We start from the raw sequence: 20,633 nt of genomic DNA, 5'->3' as shown, positions 1-20,633 counted from the left end.
TGATTCGCTGGGGCTGAACAGTGCAGAAACACCTTGTTGATTCCTGCCGATTACAAATCAAATGGTAGTGTGACACGCTATGGACTGGAGGCCTCAAATGTGTCCTTTTGTTCAGGCACGGAAGGTTGATAACTCATGTTAATATTTCTATTGTCGTACCAATACTGGATGTATTTTTTAATTTCAGTCTCCCAAGCTTTGCTTAACCAACCTATACCTGATGTTAAGTTTCGGATATTTTAGAAAAATAGACCAATCTTCAAAAACAAGTCCTACTCTTTTATTCTTGTCTCTACATTTTTTTTTAATGTTTCGAAAAACCTAAAAGAGGGTGTCCTGGCTTAGCATTGCTAAGATGTTCCTTGGCCCGTGCCTTTGTTTTCATCATGCCTAAATAACCATCCAACCAACTCTATTTTATTTCATAAACTCATGATTGTTCATAGTGAAGAAAGCCTTACACCATGAAGGGAAAACGCTATAATTGGTGAGTCGAGATCTTGAATGTGCAAGGAATTTCCAGGAATCAGAATTTCAACTTTTAGTTACGCGTAATAATTCCATTACATTTTTTTGAAAACTATTTTTTAAACTTTTTGATGCTGACAGACGAGCAAACGTTTGGCAAGACGAGATTTTGTGAATGAGAAAGAAATTATATATGAAGTCAAACAGTAGTTCTGTTACAATTTACATGAAGTTAAGTTTCTCGCACGTGAATCAGTCCCTGTAGTGAAAGAAGATTTCTTCCAGATAATCGACGTCAGATCTGACTAATCGGGCCAATCGAATAGCTTTATTAAATAATAACGAAACATACGAAGTTACTTACTTCATGTGAGCCTTTGATTTGCTTTTCCTTCCCGGAACTGCTCGTAGGTGAAACATCCTTGCCGTCTGCTGCTTTAATAGGAGGCTGGAATGCCTTCTTTTGCGGTTTCTTCAGCATATTTCTATGAGAAAACACATAAAAACGATTAGAAAAAAAAAAAAAAAAGACAAAATTACTGCAGTAGTAGCTAATAATACAACTAGGATCATACTAACAGTTTGCCGCCCCGAACAATAATAATAATAATAATAATTTTAAAAAAAAATCTCGTCCTCCTCATTATCAAAATACTGGTGTAGAAGATTTGAGATAGAATTAATATTTAAATGGAAGTGGAAAAAAAAAAAAATCAAGCTCGTATGTATTATGGTATTTTACGCTGCTCGGTACAAGAAAATTTTGTGACCTTCCCACTATTTGTTCGTTATTCGCGTTCAGATATGTTGTCGCGCTATGGTACCAATACAGTTTTCAGTACAGATCTTGGTCAAATTGGATATTATACGCTGTTGAATTTTCGTAGATCTGAATCAATAAGAAGCCTCTGCTTTCGTAGAATTTCGCTTGCTTTAAATACCAGTCTATATTAGGATGTGGAATCCTACCCAATGATGTAATCGTCTCCCCAGACGCCTACAGATCACGAAAATGTACCCTCTCCCTTTGTTGTGACGTAGGATTATCCAGTGTGTATTTTACGTATTATTACAAAAGTGTCGTGTTTATGGGAACACAGTATTTTAAAAAGTGCATTTGTAATGCTAAAAGCAAATAAAAGCATGACAGTGAAAAGTTAAAGGAAATTAACCCAATTTTTAGATAGTATTTTGAAGAACTACATGTCCGATTACTTCGGTTTTGTCCATGATTATGACGAAGTAGCGAGACAACCGCCCTTTTTGTTTTTGGCCAAGCTACATGAAGGATGAAAAGGGCAAGCATCTGTGAATGTTGGTGAAGCGTTAATAAGACGAAAATTACCCAAACTGAAAATTTTGTTGTTCTAAAACATTTTCATGTGCGCTCCGCGTTTGTGTTTCCGAAATTTGTTCTTATGCGTTAATTTTGTGTACGTTACTATTTTTTCAGGGCCATTTTTCTACTTTAAAAATATTAAGAATAACACGAAAGTGTTAAAAAATAAAAATGATGTAATTTTTCGTGAGAGAAAACGCTATATTCTATTGTTTTTCTTTTTAACATCAGTGGTATCTAAGTGATAATGAGTAAACAAAGTTCTTAATAGGAAGTGTTTGTGAAAATTCATTTACTACAGTCAAATGGGGCTACTTTGATACGAATAAAGCTCATTTTTTAAAATATTTTGTGAACAACATACTGTAAGCCTAATGTTATATTTTTAAAACCGTGGCACAAAAGAGTACTATAACTCTGTATGATAACTATTGTTGTCAGATAATATCTTCGGCTTAAAAAAAAAAAAAAAAAAAAATCAAAGTAGCCTTATAACTGGGGCTGCTTTGAACATAATGTTAATTGTTGTTATAAAATTCTACCTATGAGCTGTATGGTATTCTTTGATATTGAGTTGAAAAGTGGAGAGTTTTATGAACAATTTGGTATATATTATATAGTTGAATGTACTTATCCAATATTTCTTAAAGGTTGATGTCAATCGTAGTACTATTGTAACTTTAATATTTAACACTTAAGAAGTCTCTCTTGTAGTAAGAGATCCACATCTTTATATGAATCTAACAAAGAAGTTTTAACACAAACTTTTTTTTTTTTTTTTGCTACGATTAAAAAGCACTATTTACCCTTATATACAATTGGAACATGCTTGCAATTATTGCAAATTGAAACCTTCAAAAGAGATGCCACCAAACTTAAGATGCCCTCGATTAGTAAGAATGAGCTTTGGTAGCATCTGAACAATGTCTTCTGTACAAACCACATCGCTGTCTACATTTTCGGGCCAATAGAATGTCATACTGGTACCTGTTTTATTAATGCGCATAAACTTGACTTCGCAATCGCAGCTCTCTTTGTCTGTGACTTACACAACATAATGCCGTTTACCTTTCTTTAGAATATACCGTACTATTACTCGTGAACTGATTTTTAGACCCACCAAAATCAACTGTTCATAGTAGTCTCATTTGTTACCTAAAATATGTGATTTTCAAAAATTCACCAAAATTTGAATATAGGTTAGATAACAATAGAACCTATTGGAATTGGTAGATAGTGGATGAGATTTTATCAGTAATACTAATTTAGGCAGTTAATGCTTTTAACCCGAGTTCCAGAGACACAATTTTCTGGTCGCCGCAAAAAATAATAAAAACAGCCCATATTTAATTTTTTCCACATACATGATTGTTAGTAAAGGTTACAGATATGCTACGGCTGAATTCAGAACATTCCAAACTACTGCTTGCAATATTCAAAAGAGCCGCAAATGACTTTTCAGGACATGAAAATTTTGATTGAAACATTTTCGCAGTTTTGTTCAAAGAAGCCGCCCATGTTCATAGTAGCCCGATTTGACGGTACGTGTTAATATCAAGTATAACTTCCGTTAGCGCAAGTAAATGCCACGAAGTTTGCATGAAGCTCTTTGCTCATCATTAAATTTCCATGCAAAATCTTTTTTTACGTCACTAGTGTGTAATATTTTTTGTTTCAGGTCCATACTTTAATTTTGTACTGTTCCATCGCTATAGTTTCCCAAGGATACATGCAGACACGATTGGGAATCGAACGGGATATTTATTACTATTATTTTCTATAAGGTTCCTCCCTCTTTCTTTCCTTTAGGTCACCAGTAATTTGGTGAAAGGAACTCACCGGTAATTAATGACTGGTGATTTTTACGGACTTGTATAGCGTACCGAACTTCAGGTAATGGTATAACTAAGGCTTCTGTATTTGGGTTCGAGTCCCAGAACATATAATCCGCTCTTCCCCATCATTATCTTCCTTACATTACTCTCTTCTAGACAGCCTCTTTCTTTCGCATACCATACCTCAATTTCAAGTTTGTGCCACCCCTGGAAATTTTCCGTCCTGGCTCTGTGGCTCATGCATAAATATGGGCCTGAGTCCAACTTACGACTTTGGAGAGATTTTCTGTGGCTAATAATTCATGTTTTTGTGTTTGTTGTAGGAGATCCAGGTTCGACTCCCGCCAGAAGTATATGTGGTTAGATTCACATATTAACCTGTAGATCCAAGTCTCAGTACTAAAAACAAACGTATAAATGATCTAAAGTAATTAATAATACTTGACAGAAACATTTTACATGTAAAATAAACCTCACATAAACTATTTTGAACATAAAACTGGTTAATGTTTCAATAGTTTAGTTTTTACTGTTATTGTTATAGTCTAACTAGGATGGGATAGGAACTAGGATTAATTTGATGTTAATTAATGCACAGGATGCTTCACTTAACCACTTTTGGGATAAAATTTCTCGGTTGTGGTAATAAAATTAACTTCTAAATACAAGGTCAGTCCCTATTTATTTATATATATTCTATAGCGTTTACTAGTAAACATTTTAGCTTTAATCAGTATTAAAATAGCTTTTGTCTTTTGTTTGGTCGCTATTATCAGGTTGCTATACGTAAGCAAAACACACGCTAAAAGTCACTAGATGAAAATTGAATACAAGAGCTCACTATATTTGGAAAATAAGAAACAAGTATTATATATTAATTAACCTAATATTCAGTTAATTTCTATCGCATTTTAGACTCTAAATCCCTATATCTGCCTGTTTTTTATGTAGTATGGAAAATCGCTGAGGGAGTGAGTACAGATCCGAAATCTCTTTATTCCTCACTTCATAATGTAAGCCCATTGTTTGTCACGTGTTCTGCTACCCTAGTCTAATTCAGGCTCCTTAGCCCCTATGAAGCACGTTCCGTAAGATTTTCTGGATTTTTCTGTATTAAACGACTAAATCATGTAGCAATCTTTTCCCCCGAAAAATGTTTACACATTTTGAAAGTCCCAGTTTTTTTTTTTTTTTTTTTTTTAATTTTTTTTTAAGCAGAATAGTAAGAAGTGCAGTTGTAAAGTGAACTGGAATTGCATAGATCTCATTTAGAAAAAGAATCAGATTTTTATAATACCTAGGTACTTTTTGGAATTCTCGCCCTGGACTAACTCATCGTGACATTTAACGATTCTTAACATCACTAGAACAACTGTTTCTTCCAAATCTAAAGCTTCTTTAAAATTAGACGAGAAAACCTGCCATTATTTACCGATTAAGAAGGCGTATTTTCTATCGGTGCCGGTAGTGAAGCCCTTGAAAGCGAGATAAGTGATAGAGGGTGGCCTATGCTACAAGGATTTATTTTACATGATGGTCTGCGCAACTGCAACGTTATGATTCGGAGCCCAAGATCAGTCATTCACAACGATTAAGCACGGTTGAAACTCATGTATAAATGCGTTTCCTGAAATTTCATGTTGAAGCTCACGTTTTGAGATTTTCAGCATTTTTTGTGGAAAAAAAAAAAAAAAAAAAAAAACAGAAAAAAGGAAGCAAAGCATAAAATTTCTCCAAATATTATTATCAGTTGTTTCCACTCAATTTTGGATTAAAAATTAGAACACTGGGTGACAACTTAAGAAACTAAACTGGCGCATTGATTATAAATATTCATTTGGGTTAATCTCAGTACACGCGTTATTTAGTAATTGCCGAAATTTTCCCGATCTTCTTCAACAATGTTTTCATAAAGCATCTACATTAAACGTATCACATTACAGGGCATCCATCGTTGCAGTACAAGAAGTTTATATATATATATATATATACCAGTATATACATACATTATATTAATTTTTATTATTGATAACATCGAGATATTTATATATATCTTTTTGTTGCCAGAAGAAACGATATCGTCACTCCATAGTTGCCCGAAATCACAGGTTCGTAACTCACGTTAACCCCATCTCAATCTCACGAAGTGTACAGAGCTTGAGATTCAGTGCATTTACATTAGGGTGAGCACCTCTGCGTGCCAACACGAATTTGGTTTCTTTTTGCTACTAAGTATTCAGTTGTTAGTTACAAGGAGTTTGGTTTATCAATACTCTTTTACAGGGTGTCTACTAAAATTCCAAAATGAAATTTCGTAACTTTTTGGTGACCTTTTCTTTACCAAATCATAAAATTTCCTAACATTTTCAATAGCGAATTCGGGTGCGAATTAGGACGAATTTTCATCTATGCGATAGAAACGTACTTTGCTTGCGATTTGGTAGCGTCTAAAGCCGACCATAGACATTTTAGGTGGTGAATTTTTACGTTTTATAGAACAAAATTTTCCAATCTGTACTTACATTTGCACAGTTAAAAAAACAATCGTGACCCAAACGCTCAATTTCGTGACATTTTCGTGACTTTCATGACCGTTTTCTGATTTCGTGACTTTTTCGTGACCGATAGACACCCTGTTTTAGATATTTAATCTGTCCGTGTGTCCATCCGGGAGACAAGAAAAATCTCAAGAACTACTCTTTGGATAATCTTAAATTTTGACAAGGGTGTAAAAAGTCAAAAGTTAGGAATTTAGTTCGTTGCTGGAGGTGGTATTCAAACCGAAAATAATAGAATTTTCGATTGTAACATTGATCACTATAGCAAAAATACTAATATATGTAGCAAAAAGCGGATTTCTGCAATCGATTAAGAGTACCAGAACACAGTTTATCTTCATCCTTAACTCTCTCATACTAGAAGTGATAGAATTCTACAACCACTTCTGGTTTCAAGATTGTGAAAATATCGCGCCATACAAACCAAACTCCTTCACGTGGTGTGCACATGACATTGCAAATTGTTTCTTTAGTCTAACGTCCCCGCGTTTATTCTCCGAGGCAAAGGGAAATAGTTATTATATTAAAGAACAAAATGGTGGAATGAAGTGAGAGGAACGGGAAAACCCAGAGAAAAACGATGTGCACAATGTTTGTGGACAAAAGCTAACTTTGCGGTGCTGGGACCGAATCCGAAACATAATGCGCCAAAGGTGAGCTCTATAGCACTGAGCTACCGCAGCCCAGTTATAACTTACGAACGAATAGTTTTGCGAGTATTTCACTCAAAATACTGGAAGCAAAATTGCCTGAGAAACATTACTCGAACAATTACTTGACTACTACAGGGTCTATTGAAACGGCTGGCGAAACTAGAACCTTTAAAGCCTTTACCCAGTCTTCCCCGTACTATCAAATTCTTTTAATATGGTGTATTAGTTGGTTATAACTTTCTATAGGTTAATATATTAGCAAAACGTGTTTGTTTATTTGCCCTGCAGTAAGTGTTACTTTGCAACATTTGCAAGTGTACAAACTAATGGACATTACAACTATACTTTTGACAATACTGAATAATCTGCAACAATTTATCAAGGGAAAGAAGCAAGAAGAAGAGTGAGATCTAGTGTAATTCCGAATCGATCTTCTATATCACTGGTTCCTAACCTTGTTTACCTGGCGCCCCCTTCGTAACCCACATCCCTGCTACCAGCTTGTTGGTCATACGTGCTTCTTGTCTGATCCTTTCTATGATTTCAGATGCAGCATTGAATTATATAATCTTCATTAATGATAATAATACACTGACTGAACCTGATCGAAATTAAGTATCTAGAAGGAATGGTCCGATATCAACGTAATTTCGTGCATACCATCGGCGGGTATGTAAACGACTGGAGTTTCAATGATCTGTGACGTCTAAAACTCATTCCATCCAACACTAAAACGTACATTAGTGTTGTCACCACGAAACCATACTATCGGAGTATATAAGAGGCATACGTAGCTTCAGACGGTTAGTGAACACTCTGAAGGCGGGGAATTTCACGTGCTCATGTGACGATGTTAACAGCATTTGACAGATTTTGAAAGGGGCCTTATTGTGGATCAAAATGTGGTCGGCTGGTGGAATTATCCAGGCATGCGGGGCAGTCGATGTGACAGTGGGTCCATATTGGGCTGAATGGATACGTGACAGAAATCAGACGCGTCAAGGTTTCGGTCGATTCAGTCCGACCACACCAAAATCAGCGTATTGTGTCCCAAGCGCATCGTAACCCCTTACATCCACGCATGCCATCTGGGCATAAGTGATGGATTCAGTAGAACAACTGCAGTATGTCATAACGATGTGTGAAATACGTGATGGTAGACCATCGCATCTCTAATGTCATCCCGCATCATTGATCGAAGACTAGCAGCAGTCGCACTATTGAATCACCATCCCATGCATAGGCTGTCTTCAACACCATAGTACATGTAACTGTGTTTGGAGGGATGCTGTAACCAGGAAACATGGATTGCTGACCAGTGGCAACATACCAGTAGGTGCCTTCCGTTTCAATTCAGGCAGAGCATGTACCATCACCATCTCAGATATTCTTGAAACTTTTTTTTATAGCAACTAGACATGTTTTTAAGAGACCCATATTTTTTGTTTTGACGAAAAAAATTTTCCCGCCAAGTAATGTGCCATCGAAGACGGGGAGTACAATTTATGAATTGTAGAAGACATGGAAAATGGTCAACTTCGGAGCCTCACCATTCGGCTATGGAGACAGGTAGAGTTATAATTCTTGTTGTGGTGTGTATATAGGGATATAAATAAACTATATTTATTATAGTTTGGTTTGCGCATGCGTATCTTTTTGTACTTAAATTAACAAATGAACGTCAATTTATCTGAAAAGTCGTAGTTTGCGAATTTTTTTCGAGCACTTGCGGTTCGAATTTTAAAATTCTGTTTTCACGGTTGGTAAGACCTGGTTACCCGCTTTCCGAAAAAAAAAATTGTAACGCTTCTGTGTGCAACCGTTTTGTCGCAAAAAATTCGAGAAATTGTAAAATTTTCAAAAATCGCCATTTTCTCGAAAACACAATCTTTTAAAATTCTGAAATTTTGTCAGATGGTTCAACTTTACATGAATAATAAACACACCAAATATCATTCTCGACCAATGCAGCCTTTTAAAGTTAGCGAAGTTTTATTAACTTTGATGTCACAGTTAGCAACACTGGGAACAATAAAAGTGCAATGATTTAATAATGTTTGTAGTTCACATTCATTAAATGAAGAATAAAAAGTTTTCTTGACTGTTTTGTTCATTATTTTGATCAAGAAGGCTCTCTGAAATAGTAAAATGAGCCTCCCCGTACTCCTCCGTTTTCATAAACCGAAAAAATCTGAGGTGGAAATTACGATTACGAAACACACAAATTTTAAGTTTACTTGAAATGGCCATCCAATAAATTCTGATGATCTACAAAAAGCCTGAACTATATTACCTCAGTGATGATTTGGAATGCTCCAGACAAAGTCTCAATTAAGTGCGGTGTCATTAGTGATCGAAAAAAAAAAAAAAAAAAAGTTTTCTTACGCGTTCCAAAGAAATTTACTGACTTTTTAAACAGACCAATCCCAACATAAGAATAATGGGTCACTCGGAATTTTACAGTATTCGACTAAAGTGGGTCAGTCCGAAACCTGCGAGGGCAGTGTGTATGTGTGTATTGTGCAAATTTTAAGTTAGCTGCTACTGCGTTGCTACAAATCAAAGGTGCAGCCTGTATTGAAGCTGTCATGAGTGACCCTTTAGTAGTATGATCCGTAGAAAATGACAACTGTCTTCTTCAAGAATGTGGTGAATGTCCTGGAGTGGAAGGAATAAGTGTGGAGTCTTTAATTATTGATCCTGATGAAAATGAAAGTGTTACGTATGCCATATGGGAAAACAATAATCTCGTTAAAAAAACTGTGCCACTTTCTGTTTTCGTATCGTAGATTGCTGGTTTAACTGTAAGAATTGTAATTCATGACTACATCAAGAAAATCCACAGAGAATTAATTGCTACCAAAAAGCACCGTATAAAATTTCAAGATACAAATTCTATTTTACTTCATGTGGACTTCACTGAAAACTGGACTGTTATTTTGCAAAGTGAAATTCAGAGTTATCACCGGAATATGAATCAACTGACAGTTTTGTTGTAATAAACGACGATAAAACACACGATTCGGCTCATGTACTCATAGTCATAGACAAGATTCTAAAAATGCTCGAAGAAAAGCGAAAATATATTTTATAGAAAAAGGTTTGAATACGAGAACATAAGTGTCTACAATTTCCCAAACCGTGTCAGTGATTTCTGATGGTGCTGCATCCCACTTTAAAAATAGCTTTCAGATGTTCGAGATGCAGACAGGTCCGGTAAAGCAGTGGTTTTGCAGTGAAACCGGAAATGCAAGGGTCTCTGCGACGGTATTGAGAAGGGGGGAAGGTGTAAAGAATGTGGCAACGCGGCATAACCTTAGGCAAATATAGATACACAGTGTTAAAACCGCAGAAGAAAGAAAGAAAAAAGAAATGAAATCTTTGTTTTACGTCCCAGGCTTATGCCGGTTAGGCTAAATGAGACGGTAATTATGAGAAATGAATGAAATGGTGGAATGCAGAAAGTGGGAGGAAACGGGGTAACCCCGAGAAAACACACGAGCACGGTGTTTGTCCACCACAAAGCCCACACGGCGCGATCTGGGATCGAACCAGGGACCCTAATCACCGGAGGTGAACGCTCTACCACTGAGTCACCGCGCCCGCAGTAAAACCGCAGAAGAATTCGTGAATATAGTACAAGTACAAACTCCGGGTATTACTCTCGTTTTGTTGCCTGGAACTGAATTCGACGACTTCCGGAAGAAAAAAAGGGAAAGTATGCGACCGGTAACTGGTATGCAACGAAGTCATCTTTGACTTTCGGAAAATGGCGAAGTTTTTATGGCAGTAACGGGTCACCATGAACTAACTTTATGCTTCCACCAAAATCGAACTTCTGCAATTCAAATTGTAGATTTAAGAAATCTGCAAAAAGGAACTTTTGCTACATACATATATGTATGATAACCAGTGGTGCGTAGCAGAAATATTACGAATAAATCATGAATTACGTGAAGTTGAAGTGCTGTTTATGCTTCCACATGGACCTTCAGCATTTGTGACTATCGAGAATGTGCTACGCAGGGGCGGATCCAGGACGAACTTCAGGTAGGGGGGAGGGGGTAATACTGCTACTTAGAGCTACTTTTAAAGAGCTCCAAAATCTGAGATCGGTTTTATTTATATATAAAATAAAAAAAAGTTTCTTCCCACTAGATCCACTCCTGGACGAGTTGTGCGTGAGCCAACACCTATTGGAGCACCTTCATGGCTACATGCTATTTGCGAAGAAGACACCAACCAAGCAAATGATTGGGCCATGTAAAAAAGTTTCCGAAGACCATTTTAGGTAAGTGAACTTGAAATTTGTGTGTTTCGTAATCGTAATTTCCACCTCAGATTATTTCGATTTAAGAAAATGGAGGAGTACGGGCAGGCTCATTTTACTATTTCAGAGAGCCTTCTTGATCAAAATAATAATAAAATTAAAAAACAAAAACAAAAAACAAACAAAAAAGTCAAGAAAACTTTTTATTCTTCATTTAATGAATGTGAACCACAAACATCATCAAATCATTGCACTTTTATTGTTCCCAGTGTTGCTAACTGTGACATCAAAGTTAACGAAACTTCGCTAACTTTAAAAGGCTGCAGTTAATTCATGAAGCATTGGTCGAGAATGGTATCTGATGTGTTTATTATTCATGTAAAGTTGAACCATCTGACAAAATTTCAGAATTTTAAAAGATTGTGTTTTCGAGAAAATGGCGATTTTTGAAAATTTTACAATTTCTCGAATTTTTTGCGACAAAACGGTTGCACACAGAAGAGATACAAAATTGTTTTGGAAAGCGGGTAGCTAGGTCTTACCAACCGCGAAAACAGAATTTTAAAATTCGAACCGAAAGTGCTCGAAAAAAATTCGCAAACTTCGACTTTTCAGATAAATTGACGTTCATTTGTTAATTTATGTACAAAAAGATACGCATGCGCAAACCAAACTATAATAAATATAGTTTATTTATATCCCTATATACACACCACAACAAGAATTATAACTCTACCTGTCTCCATAGCCGAATGGTGAGGCTCCGAAGTTGACCATTTTCCATGTCTTCTACAATTCATAAATTGTACTCCCCGTCTTTGATGGCCCATTACTTGGCGGGAAAATTTTTTTCGTCAAAACAAAAAAATATGGGTCCCTTAAAAACATGTCTAGTTGCTATAAAAAAAAGTTTCAACAATATCTGAGATGGTGATGGTACAATTTTATATATATATATATATTTTTTTGCCTGAGTTGAAATGGAAGGCACCAGTATTATTCCTGGCGTCATGAGGCATCATATGACTTCAAGGAACCCTGATGTAAGAATGGTACGACACTGACATCCTCCGTCCTTATCTGTTATCTCTCATGAGATAGTATACTGGACTTAGTACCATCTTTCGACAGGATAACGGTCGTCCACACACGGCACCTGTCTCTATGAACTACCTGGATAATGTTGAAGTATTCCCTTGAACAGCAAGATCTCCTGATCCGTCCTCGATAGAAAATGTGCGGGACCAGTTCGGACGTCAATGATATTTAATTTAATCTTTCTTTGTTAATATTATACAGTAAAACCTGCCTTTAACGGACCCTTCATTAAACGGAAATATATCATGGTTCCATCAGTTTACTACGAAAAACGTGTTAAATTCCCCTTCATTAAACGGAAATTGTGTTACCCGTACAACGGAAATGAAAATAAGCCTTTTAAGGAAAAAGTTCGGAAATGCAATGTTTAGAAAATTTTTAGACATTCTATATATACAATACAGTATACGTTATCAGTAAAACAGACAGTGATGTGCAAACCCAATCAATCACAACATATATAGATGTATTAATTAAGATTTAAGCGGAAAGTCTGAAAGAAGAGGAGGAGGTTGAGGAGGAAAAGAAAAATGACCATGAGTTGGAAGAAAAATACAGCTAAAAAGATTTATCAAGATGCTATCAAAAGTTTATAGAAACTGCAACAATTTGTTTTACGTCAAAATGATGTGGTTTTCAAGAAAAAAATATTGACTATTGAAGAAGATAAATGTTAATGTGTATATAGTACTTTTCTGTTCATTGTAAGTTTTGCATGTATTAATTCGTAGTAGAAATAAATACTGGAAACTCATGAAGGTACGTACAGTGTCTCAGTACATCCATTATATGTATGCATTTTTTTGTTGCATAGGTCTACCTTCGTTTAACCAGAAACCTATCTTTAACGGTAATTTTTACGTGTCCCATTCGATTCCACTAAAGATAAGATTTTATTGTATATAAAAACTATAATAAACGACGTAATTAAGTATACATTTTGACTCCTTGTAAGTTAAATTAATTAATTGCTGAAATACCGTTTTTATTTTTTTTCAATACCTCCAACAATATCAGGAACTCTTCTGAGAATAAATAATAATAAGTCAATGTTATGGTTAACAAAAAGCTTAAAAATTAAACACTATAGGTAATGTAGAAAGGTATCAGAATTTAGAACGTAGTAGTCGAACGTGTAGTGGCTGTGGAGTCTGTAAATGATCATTACAATGCTTTATTCGTAATTTCAAGGTTGATTTCCGTCAGTAGCTTGAACCCCTCTGCCTTTGCTCGCTCTATATGCCTACAGGTCGGGAACCATACATTTCTCTCTTATAATCTACATACTATTACTTTAACCTAACCTGTGCCTTTGAACTCAGGATGTAAGATAAGTTTATACTTGTCTAATTGATTCACTGAATAGAATAATTTAATTTGAATACCAGTCAAAAAACACTTTAAGTGAAGGATACGAAAGTTAGATGCAGATTGAGACTAGCCCAGCATAAAACAAAAAATTTAAGGGTAAAAGCTACTTCACACAATTAATTTTGAGGTTTTATGCAGCACCAGGGCTACTACGGCACCGACTATTAACGAGGACTGTGGACCGGATTTGGAATTCGGTGCAATTTGTAAGTGGACAGAGCATTATGGAAGATAAAATTTTCCAATATGGGTCGTTCCCTATTACGCTATCTCGTCTTCAACAGAGCTCACACAAAATGGTAAGGACGAATAAAATTATTTATGCACGTGGCAAATCTAACTACAGTAATAAGTAGAAATCACACAGATAATGTAAGCCTGAAAGCCATACAAGCTTTCATAAGAGATCCTCTGCATAAAATATACATACATTCCAAAACATAACATGCACATTTTTAACGTACTTTAAATAACATCTATTTGAGCAAGTTGCTTGCCTTCGCTCACGCAGGCCCCTGCACTTCCATGTGGATTGCACACATATGTAGCAAAACGGTAACAAACAAACAGAATAAGCGGATTCAGTCGAGCAAGCGGTTCTACCAAATTGAAAATTTATAGGTGAAATACGATATGAAACATTTTTTGTGTAGGAATTAGAGTGTGAATACAAGTAATTAGTGACAGTGCACAATATATTGAAATGCATCTTGAGTGATAGTGAAAGTCTGCTCGGGGCTCCTCTGCTGTGTTCCTGCCCTGCCTTGGTTAAATCGCATTTGTGCTTTTTAGTGGCCACTTACTACAAGTTGGTTCGTGTTTTATGTACTGTAGTTTTTATGCCATACGTCCATACTGTATTTATATTGAGCCCTCCTGAAGTCAATTTGCACAAAGTAATAAGCTCATCATTTAGTGCACGCTCTGCTAAAAGAAAGCTGTAACCTGACCTGAAAATGTAAGAAAGGTGTCAACATTTGGTAGAACCGTATGCTCAAGTTATGCCGAATAAGCGTATTTAAGGAAGAGCTCCCTCGTGGCTATACCGTTAGCGTATGCGTCTTTGGCACGGGAGACCCTGGTTTGATTCCCGGTGGGAATTCATGCATTTAAGCTTAGGATTTGGATTTCTGGGCTTTCGGCACCTATGGCCATTTAGCTCGTCACGTTTTGAAAGATGACGTTCCTTGGTGAGCACACTATCCGGGGAAAGAGAAGCGGCCTGGGAACTATAAGTTAGGTTCCACCCCGGATGGAAAACCTCATTCAGGGTGGCTGGCTTGAAAAAGCGTTTTACTTTTTTCGACCGAGTGCTTTCACCGGGAATCGAACTCGGGACTACATTTAAGCTGTAGATCCAAGTATCATAAATCCTGTTTAGAGAGGGCCGGTAAACTGCAATGCTAATCCACATCTACATACAGAACAAAATTTAAAAATTTTAGGCATTTATGCTGACGTCCAACTTTGGAACTTAAACCAAATTTTATATATAGTGTAGTATATAGCCACAATATGAATGCTGGATTGTTTTTAATCTGAACGGAAGTTAATGGAATATTTCACTAAAAGGCCGGAAGATGGCTTTCAAACTAAGAAACTGAAGATTTTTGTGGGTCTCCCCATGATATCCTTTACATCTCATTACCTATACTCTCAAATTCAGCAACAATAAAAAAAAATTAATACATGAGAAACTGGGAATAGGTTTGGAACTGAAAGAGGGGGAATAGAGAACCTAACCTGAACCGGCAATAAATACTGAATAAGTAGGAAATTTAAACTCAAAAATTCTGGACCCCCAAATCCAAAAATATGCCACATGACTATTTCGCAATGACCAATTTGCCCTTGCACTCAAAATGGCTCTAAATGTAGTAAAATCAAAATCCAATGTCATATTTCACGTAACTACCTAGCACTAAACAGGTAAGCTTAAACTCATACAAACCAAAATGAAATGTGTTAATATCTTCAGAACATATTTCGAAATTTTGACTTTGTACCTAGTTGTCGCATGTAGATCATACGTAATGAAATTAAGTAGTGTTTTCTAGTTCATATGTGATATGACAGAACATAACAATTTTTACAACTTGCAATATATTTTATTTACTTGCTGTACTGTAAATCACAGCACCTTTATTTCATTTCAATTTAACCACGCAATTCATTTTATTCAGCTTCGTAATCTTGGGATCCATGACAAAAGTTCGTTCGATAATTAATTACAATATTATTACTCATTGATATCATATTAAAACATCCAAATAATTACCATTAACTTTATTTGTGTTACAACAATACGTTTTCTTTGCTCGTCAAGCAATTTATCACAGGAATAAAGCACATTAAATTACAAGTACGCATACGCCTCACTTATCCTCCCTCTTGACACTATTGCCATCTATGCGGAAGTAAAACCCGAATGGCGCCAAGTAATTTCAATACATATAATCTAATTTTATATCATAATAATTATACAAGGAGCTTAATTTCTACAAATAGTTTGAAATTTTCCACGTTTAATTGCATTTAAAACGGAAATATTAATATAACAATGATGAAATTGTCCTAAATGTAATTCGAAGAGAACTACTTTTTCGGGTTTTACATTTAGCAGGAACAGTGGAACGAAATAGGCAGGAAGAAGGGAAAGGAAACGGGAAAGCCATCGTTGCGGTGCAGAGTTGCACATCGATGTGACAGAGTCGGGTGCTAGAATCAGTGTTTTATCGAAGAATATCCAGTTATTTTGTTCATGAAGACAGATAAGCGTTTCCAAACTTGGTTTAGATTTTGGATTCCATAATCAAGGTAAGTACGAAAGTTATTGATTAAGTATGATTGTATTAAGTTTATTTTTTTCTACCTTAGGTTTTTCTAGAGCTTATGTAGATGCAGATACACAATTGGTGCGCATGCGCAGTTACGAGCTTCGCAATTGTATACAAACTCACGTGTGTATATTTATAACAATTAGAACATTGTTGCAGAAGCAAATTAAGAAGGTGAAGTGGAAGTTCGATAGTATTTAAGTGAAACATGATGTAGGATCTCGAAGTATTTCATGATAATTTAATTTAATGTCAAAGCATTTCCAGCAGTTTTTAGAAACGTACCTCGAACGTAACAATTTTAATTCTTTACATGCATATAGGGATCCCCGAGGTTTTTTCTTTTTGCTTTCGTTCTAATTTTACAGCTGTATCCTGTAATTTGCAGATAATAGTGCCGAATGCAAGCCACAGCAAGAAGAAGAAGAAAAAACTGGTGACATAATATATTGCACAGGAACGTAGATTTCAAGTGTTGCGCCAATTTAAGTTCTTTGGAGATTGGTTTGTGTTTTCGAACACGTCGGAATTTATTGTAGCCTGTCTGTCTTCAGAGAGATTTCTCTAGTAGCATTTCGTGATTGGGTTTATTCCAGTAATTTGCTAATTTTTGGATGATTGAGAATGTCTTTTCTTGATGGAAAGGATTTCAAAATTTGTTTTCGCTAGTGCACGAACTGACAATGTGATTAAGTCGCTCCCAAGTAAATGCGATCATGTGGTCTCGGGTTTGATCGTCGGTAGTGTGATTTCTAAGTATAAAATCCCAGTATCCCTCCCTCGTGGTCTAGTGGTTAGCACATTAGCTGTGGTGCCCATGGTCTCGTGTTCGATTCCCTGTGGGAGAGCTTAAATTCGCAGTCGAGAGTACATGATTCTAAAGTTAAATTATGGTGTCGGTTTGTGAGAAAGAACGTTAAACCCAAAATAGGGGACCGTGGTGGCTCGTTGCTCATCTCTGGTGCGTGAAGTCCCTGGTTCAATCCCAGCTTGCACCAAGTTAACTGTGGAATAACACCATATGTGTGTAGGTTTTCTCATAGTCTCCCGTCTCATTATCAAGGGCGCCGATCCAGGGGGGCCGGGCCCCCATGTATTTTTACGAATATGTATTTTTTTTTTACATTTATTGTTATATGTATTTTTTATTAATGCTTCCCCCCCCCCCAGTTACAGAGAAATCGGCGCCCTTGCTCATTATCACCGTCTTTCTTTGCCTCAGTGCATAATCGTGGCACGGGAAAGTAAAAGTAAATAAATAAACCTGAAGTAGGCACTTAAAAAAAAAGTCCGTCGATTCTTCTAAGATTCAACAATGAATGCTGTGGTGGTACATTTTTATGTCTAGTCGATCATCTAAATTCTGCTAACGCTTACACTGTAAAATAAGAGGAGTATATTAATGTTTCTGGAAGTTTCTTGAAAACAAATTTGGGATTTGGCGAAAATGAGCAGGGTCAGGCTTCTGATTTTAATTGAAGGTGTATATTGACTGCATTACGCGAACTTTAGGAAGACATTGCGAGATCCCAGTTCGGAACTTTCATTTGGAAGCTTTTGCGATAGTTTAAATATGATGACGTCCAATCTTGGAACCAATATAAGTTCGCATCTTGGTTCCAGTCTGCGCCATGTGAGCAACCAATATTGAATTTTTAGGAGGTGCTTCCATTTGTTTTATCACTTCGTTGAAAAAATCAGAAATGCTGGACGTAAATAAAAACGTAAACATCCACTGGCGTATGCATAGGTGGTTACGGGAGTTTAACCTTTTCTTGAGCAAGGTATGGAAAAATAAACATTTATTAAGGTAGACCTATATACACAAAAGGCACACGCATCCTCAGAGGATACGAGATTGCTTGGACTCCTTCCTTTTATTGATAAAATTATGCGTACATAGTTTTCTTCTTCGTCGTGCGTCTCGTTTACGTTACAGAAAACCCTGATCGGTTGAAGGTGGCTTCTAGTCGTGATTCATGCAATTATCACCTTTGTCCGCGCCGAAATATTTGTATTTTATTACTGAACATTCTGAAGCTGCACTACTACTACAACTGCCCACGAATTGCTCTTGAAAATAAGGTTGTGTTATATAAAGTGTGGTCAGCACAGCGACTTACGTTAATGTCATTTCTGTTTTTGAATTAGCCGTATATCACAACTTTTCGATACTGGGCCGACACTAATAGTGATAGACAGGAATCAAATCGCAGAGCGCGTGAAAATACGCTAATTATTCAGGTGCGCGGTGTACTATAGTACTCGCTCCGAGTCGTGATGCTTGGGCTCTAAACCAATCATAGAAATATTTTGCTTGAGCTCTAACACGTCGGAAAACTTCGGTACAATTCGTGGAGCCGCTTACCGAGCGCACACTTGGAGAAACATCAAACAGCTGAAATTAACCAACAATGTTGCCATACTTTGAATACATAGTAAACCAGTATATAAAAAAGGCATTTAAAAATTACCAATAATAACACTGCACAACAATAACTTCTGTAACAACTGTTCTAAAATGGTAACAATAGCACAAATAGTAACAGCGAAAATATAACGTAAGAATTAACAAAACGGAACTTGACGCCAATCCGACAACACTGTACTCTTGGAAAATGTTTTCCGTCTAGCGCGAGAGACGACACTGACAAAATTTGATGGGTGGGAGTTGACGACTGAAACACACCCTCGCGTTCTATTGGGTGGTGAAATCGGTAGATCTAGGCCAAGCTTCACGACTCGGCGCGAGTACTATAATTATTCGAGAGCGTTGAATATGCCTATTAATTAGCATTGTATTAATGTCATGGGCGGTCGCAATGGTGGACCAGTAGATAACATTCGCCATTGAGTTTTCTGGTGTATTTAAAAATAATTGTGGACACCGTTTAGTATGGTTAAGGTTGACGAAAAAATTGACTAATATTTGGTATTGCTAATTAATGATTAAGCTGCAAACGAGCGCTGACGTTCAGTAATGCCATGGCAATTGAGTTTCTCCTACGTTCGATTGAAATAGAGATATATATGGAATGGCCCAGTTTACGTTTGCCACATGGATAATGTTGAAATGTAGTGCATGTGGTGTGGATTCTCTTATAAAGCGAATAGCCTTTGTAACCGCTGCTTAACTTATCGAAGAAAATTAAGGAAAACTTGGTGGAACGTTTGAGAAAATGTGTTGAGAATTGCTGTGGACATGTGGAGGACGTTTAAGTTTTATGCCCCTCGATTATGCCGGCTAGGCGAAAGAAGACTGTGATGATGAGAGGCGAATTCAATGGTAAAATGAATAAAATGGGAGGAAACGGGAGAACTCCGATAAAACCTACACACATATGTTTGTCCACCACAAAGTCCACTTGGAGCGAGCTAGGGTCGATCCAGGGACACTACGAATCAGAGGTGAACGCTCTACCACTGAGCAATCACGTCCCTGTTTCTTTGAAGTAATTTGTTCTTCGAGAATTGCGGTGGAAATGTGGAGAACGTTTCTCTAAAGTAATATGTTATTCATTATTTTATAGCCATTTTCTAACGAATATGTTGTTTTCTTTTTCTTTGTTTTAAATTAAAAAAGGAAACGTGAAGGTTATGTTTGATATTCATGTTCCAGTGTATGTAAGCATACCGTAGTTTCTGCTCTCTATCTTAACAGGTGAAATTATTACTGAGGTCGAGTTTCTGAAAACTTTAAGTAGGTCTCTGCTGAGAGAAGAAAATTCTGCGGTCGTTTATGATCATTACACGGAGAATTACAGAAAAAAAGAAAGAAAAGAAAATATGCGTTTATTATTATTTGGATTGTTTTCGCTTTATCGTCTGTTTTCAGTACGGATCCTATATGAGACAGGACCCACTGTTTCAAATAGATTCCGTAGCACTACTCGGGTTTTGTATCTGAGGTGCATACTTCCATCGACAATTGAACCCGGTATCGCTCGTGCACCAGTGATTTGACTATTGGTAGGCAATTATTATTATTACGTACCAAGTGAGTTTTGTGGCGGACACACATCGTGTGTGTATGTGTGAGTTTTCTTGAAGTTCTTAAATTTTCTTCATTTCACCCTGTTGTTCATTATCATAGTCACAGCCTCCCGTAACCTTGGTGCATATATACACGTGGAACCAGTGGATGAAAGTGAGGGACGTCGTTCCCCCACTTCCAGAAATATATTTGGCGTCCCTCTACTTGGGA

General features: G+C 36.6%; 2 protein-coding genes across 5 annotated transcripts in view; one reads left to right on the top strand and one right to left on the bottom strand.

Moving 5' to 3' along the window:
- LOC145671277 (uncharacterized) overlaps positions 1 to 16,071 on the bottom strand; it is a 92,322-nt gene extending 76,251 nt beyond the window's left edge. For all 3 annotated transcript variants that reach the window (XM_081740220.1, XM_081740221.1, XM_081740222.1), the window contains exons 1-2: positions 15,871 to 16,071; positions 833 to 953 (exon numbers count right to left, since the gene is read on the bottom strand). In XM_081740220.1, coding sequence (XP_081596346.1) covers positions 833 to 949 — 117 coding nt within the window. In that variant the 5' untranslated portion in view covers positions 950 to 953; positions 15,871 to 16,071. The remainder of the gene's footprint in view (positions 1 to 832; positions 954 to 15,870) is intronic.
- A 182-nt stretch (positions 16,072 to 16,253) lies between these two features.
- Positions 16,254 to 20,633, top strand: part of LOC145671278 (7SK snRNA methylphosphate capping enzyme-like) — a 244,059-nt gene continuing 239,679 nt past the window's right edge. The window contains exon 1 of one of the 2 annotated variants that reach the window (XM_081740224.1): positions 16,254 to 16,409. The gene's annotated coding sequence lies outside the window, so the exon portion shown is untranslated. The remainder of the gene's footprint in view (positions 16,410 to 20,633) is intronic. The other variant, XM_081740225.1, reaches the window with a different exon arrangement.

This window comes from Thermobia domestica, chromosome 15 (genome assembly GCF_964235325.1).
Source record: "Thermobia domestica chromosome 15, izTheDome1.hap1.1, whole genome shotgun sequence".
NCBI classification, from domain to species: domain Eukaryota; kingdom Metazoa; phylum Arthropoda; class Insecta; order Zygentoma; family Lepismatidae; genus Thermobia; species Thermobia domestica.
This window is presented reverse-complemented; position numbering and strand designations above follow the sequence as displayed.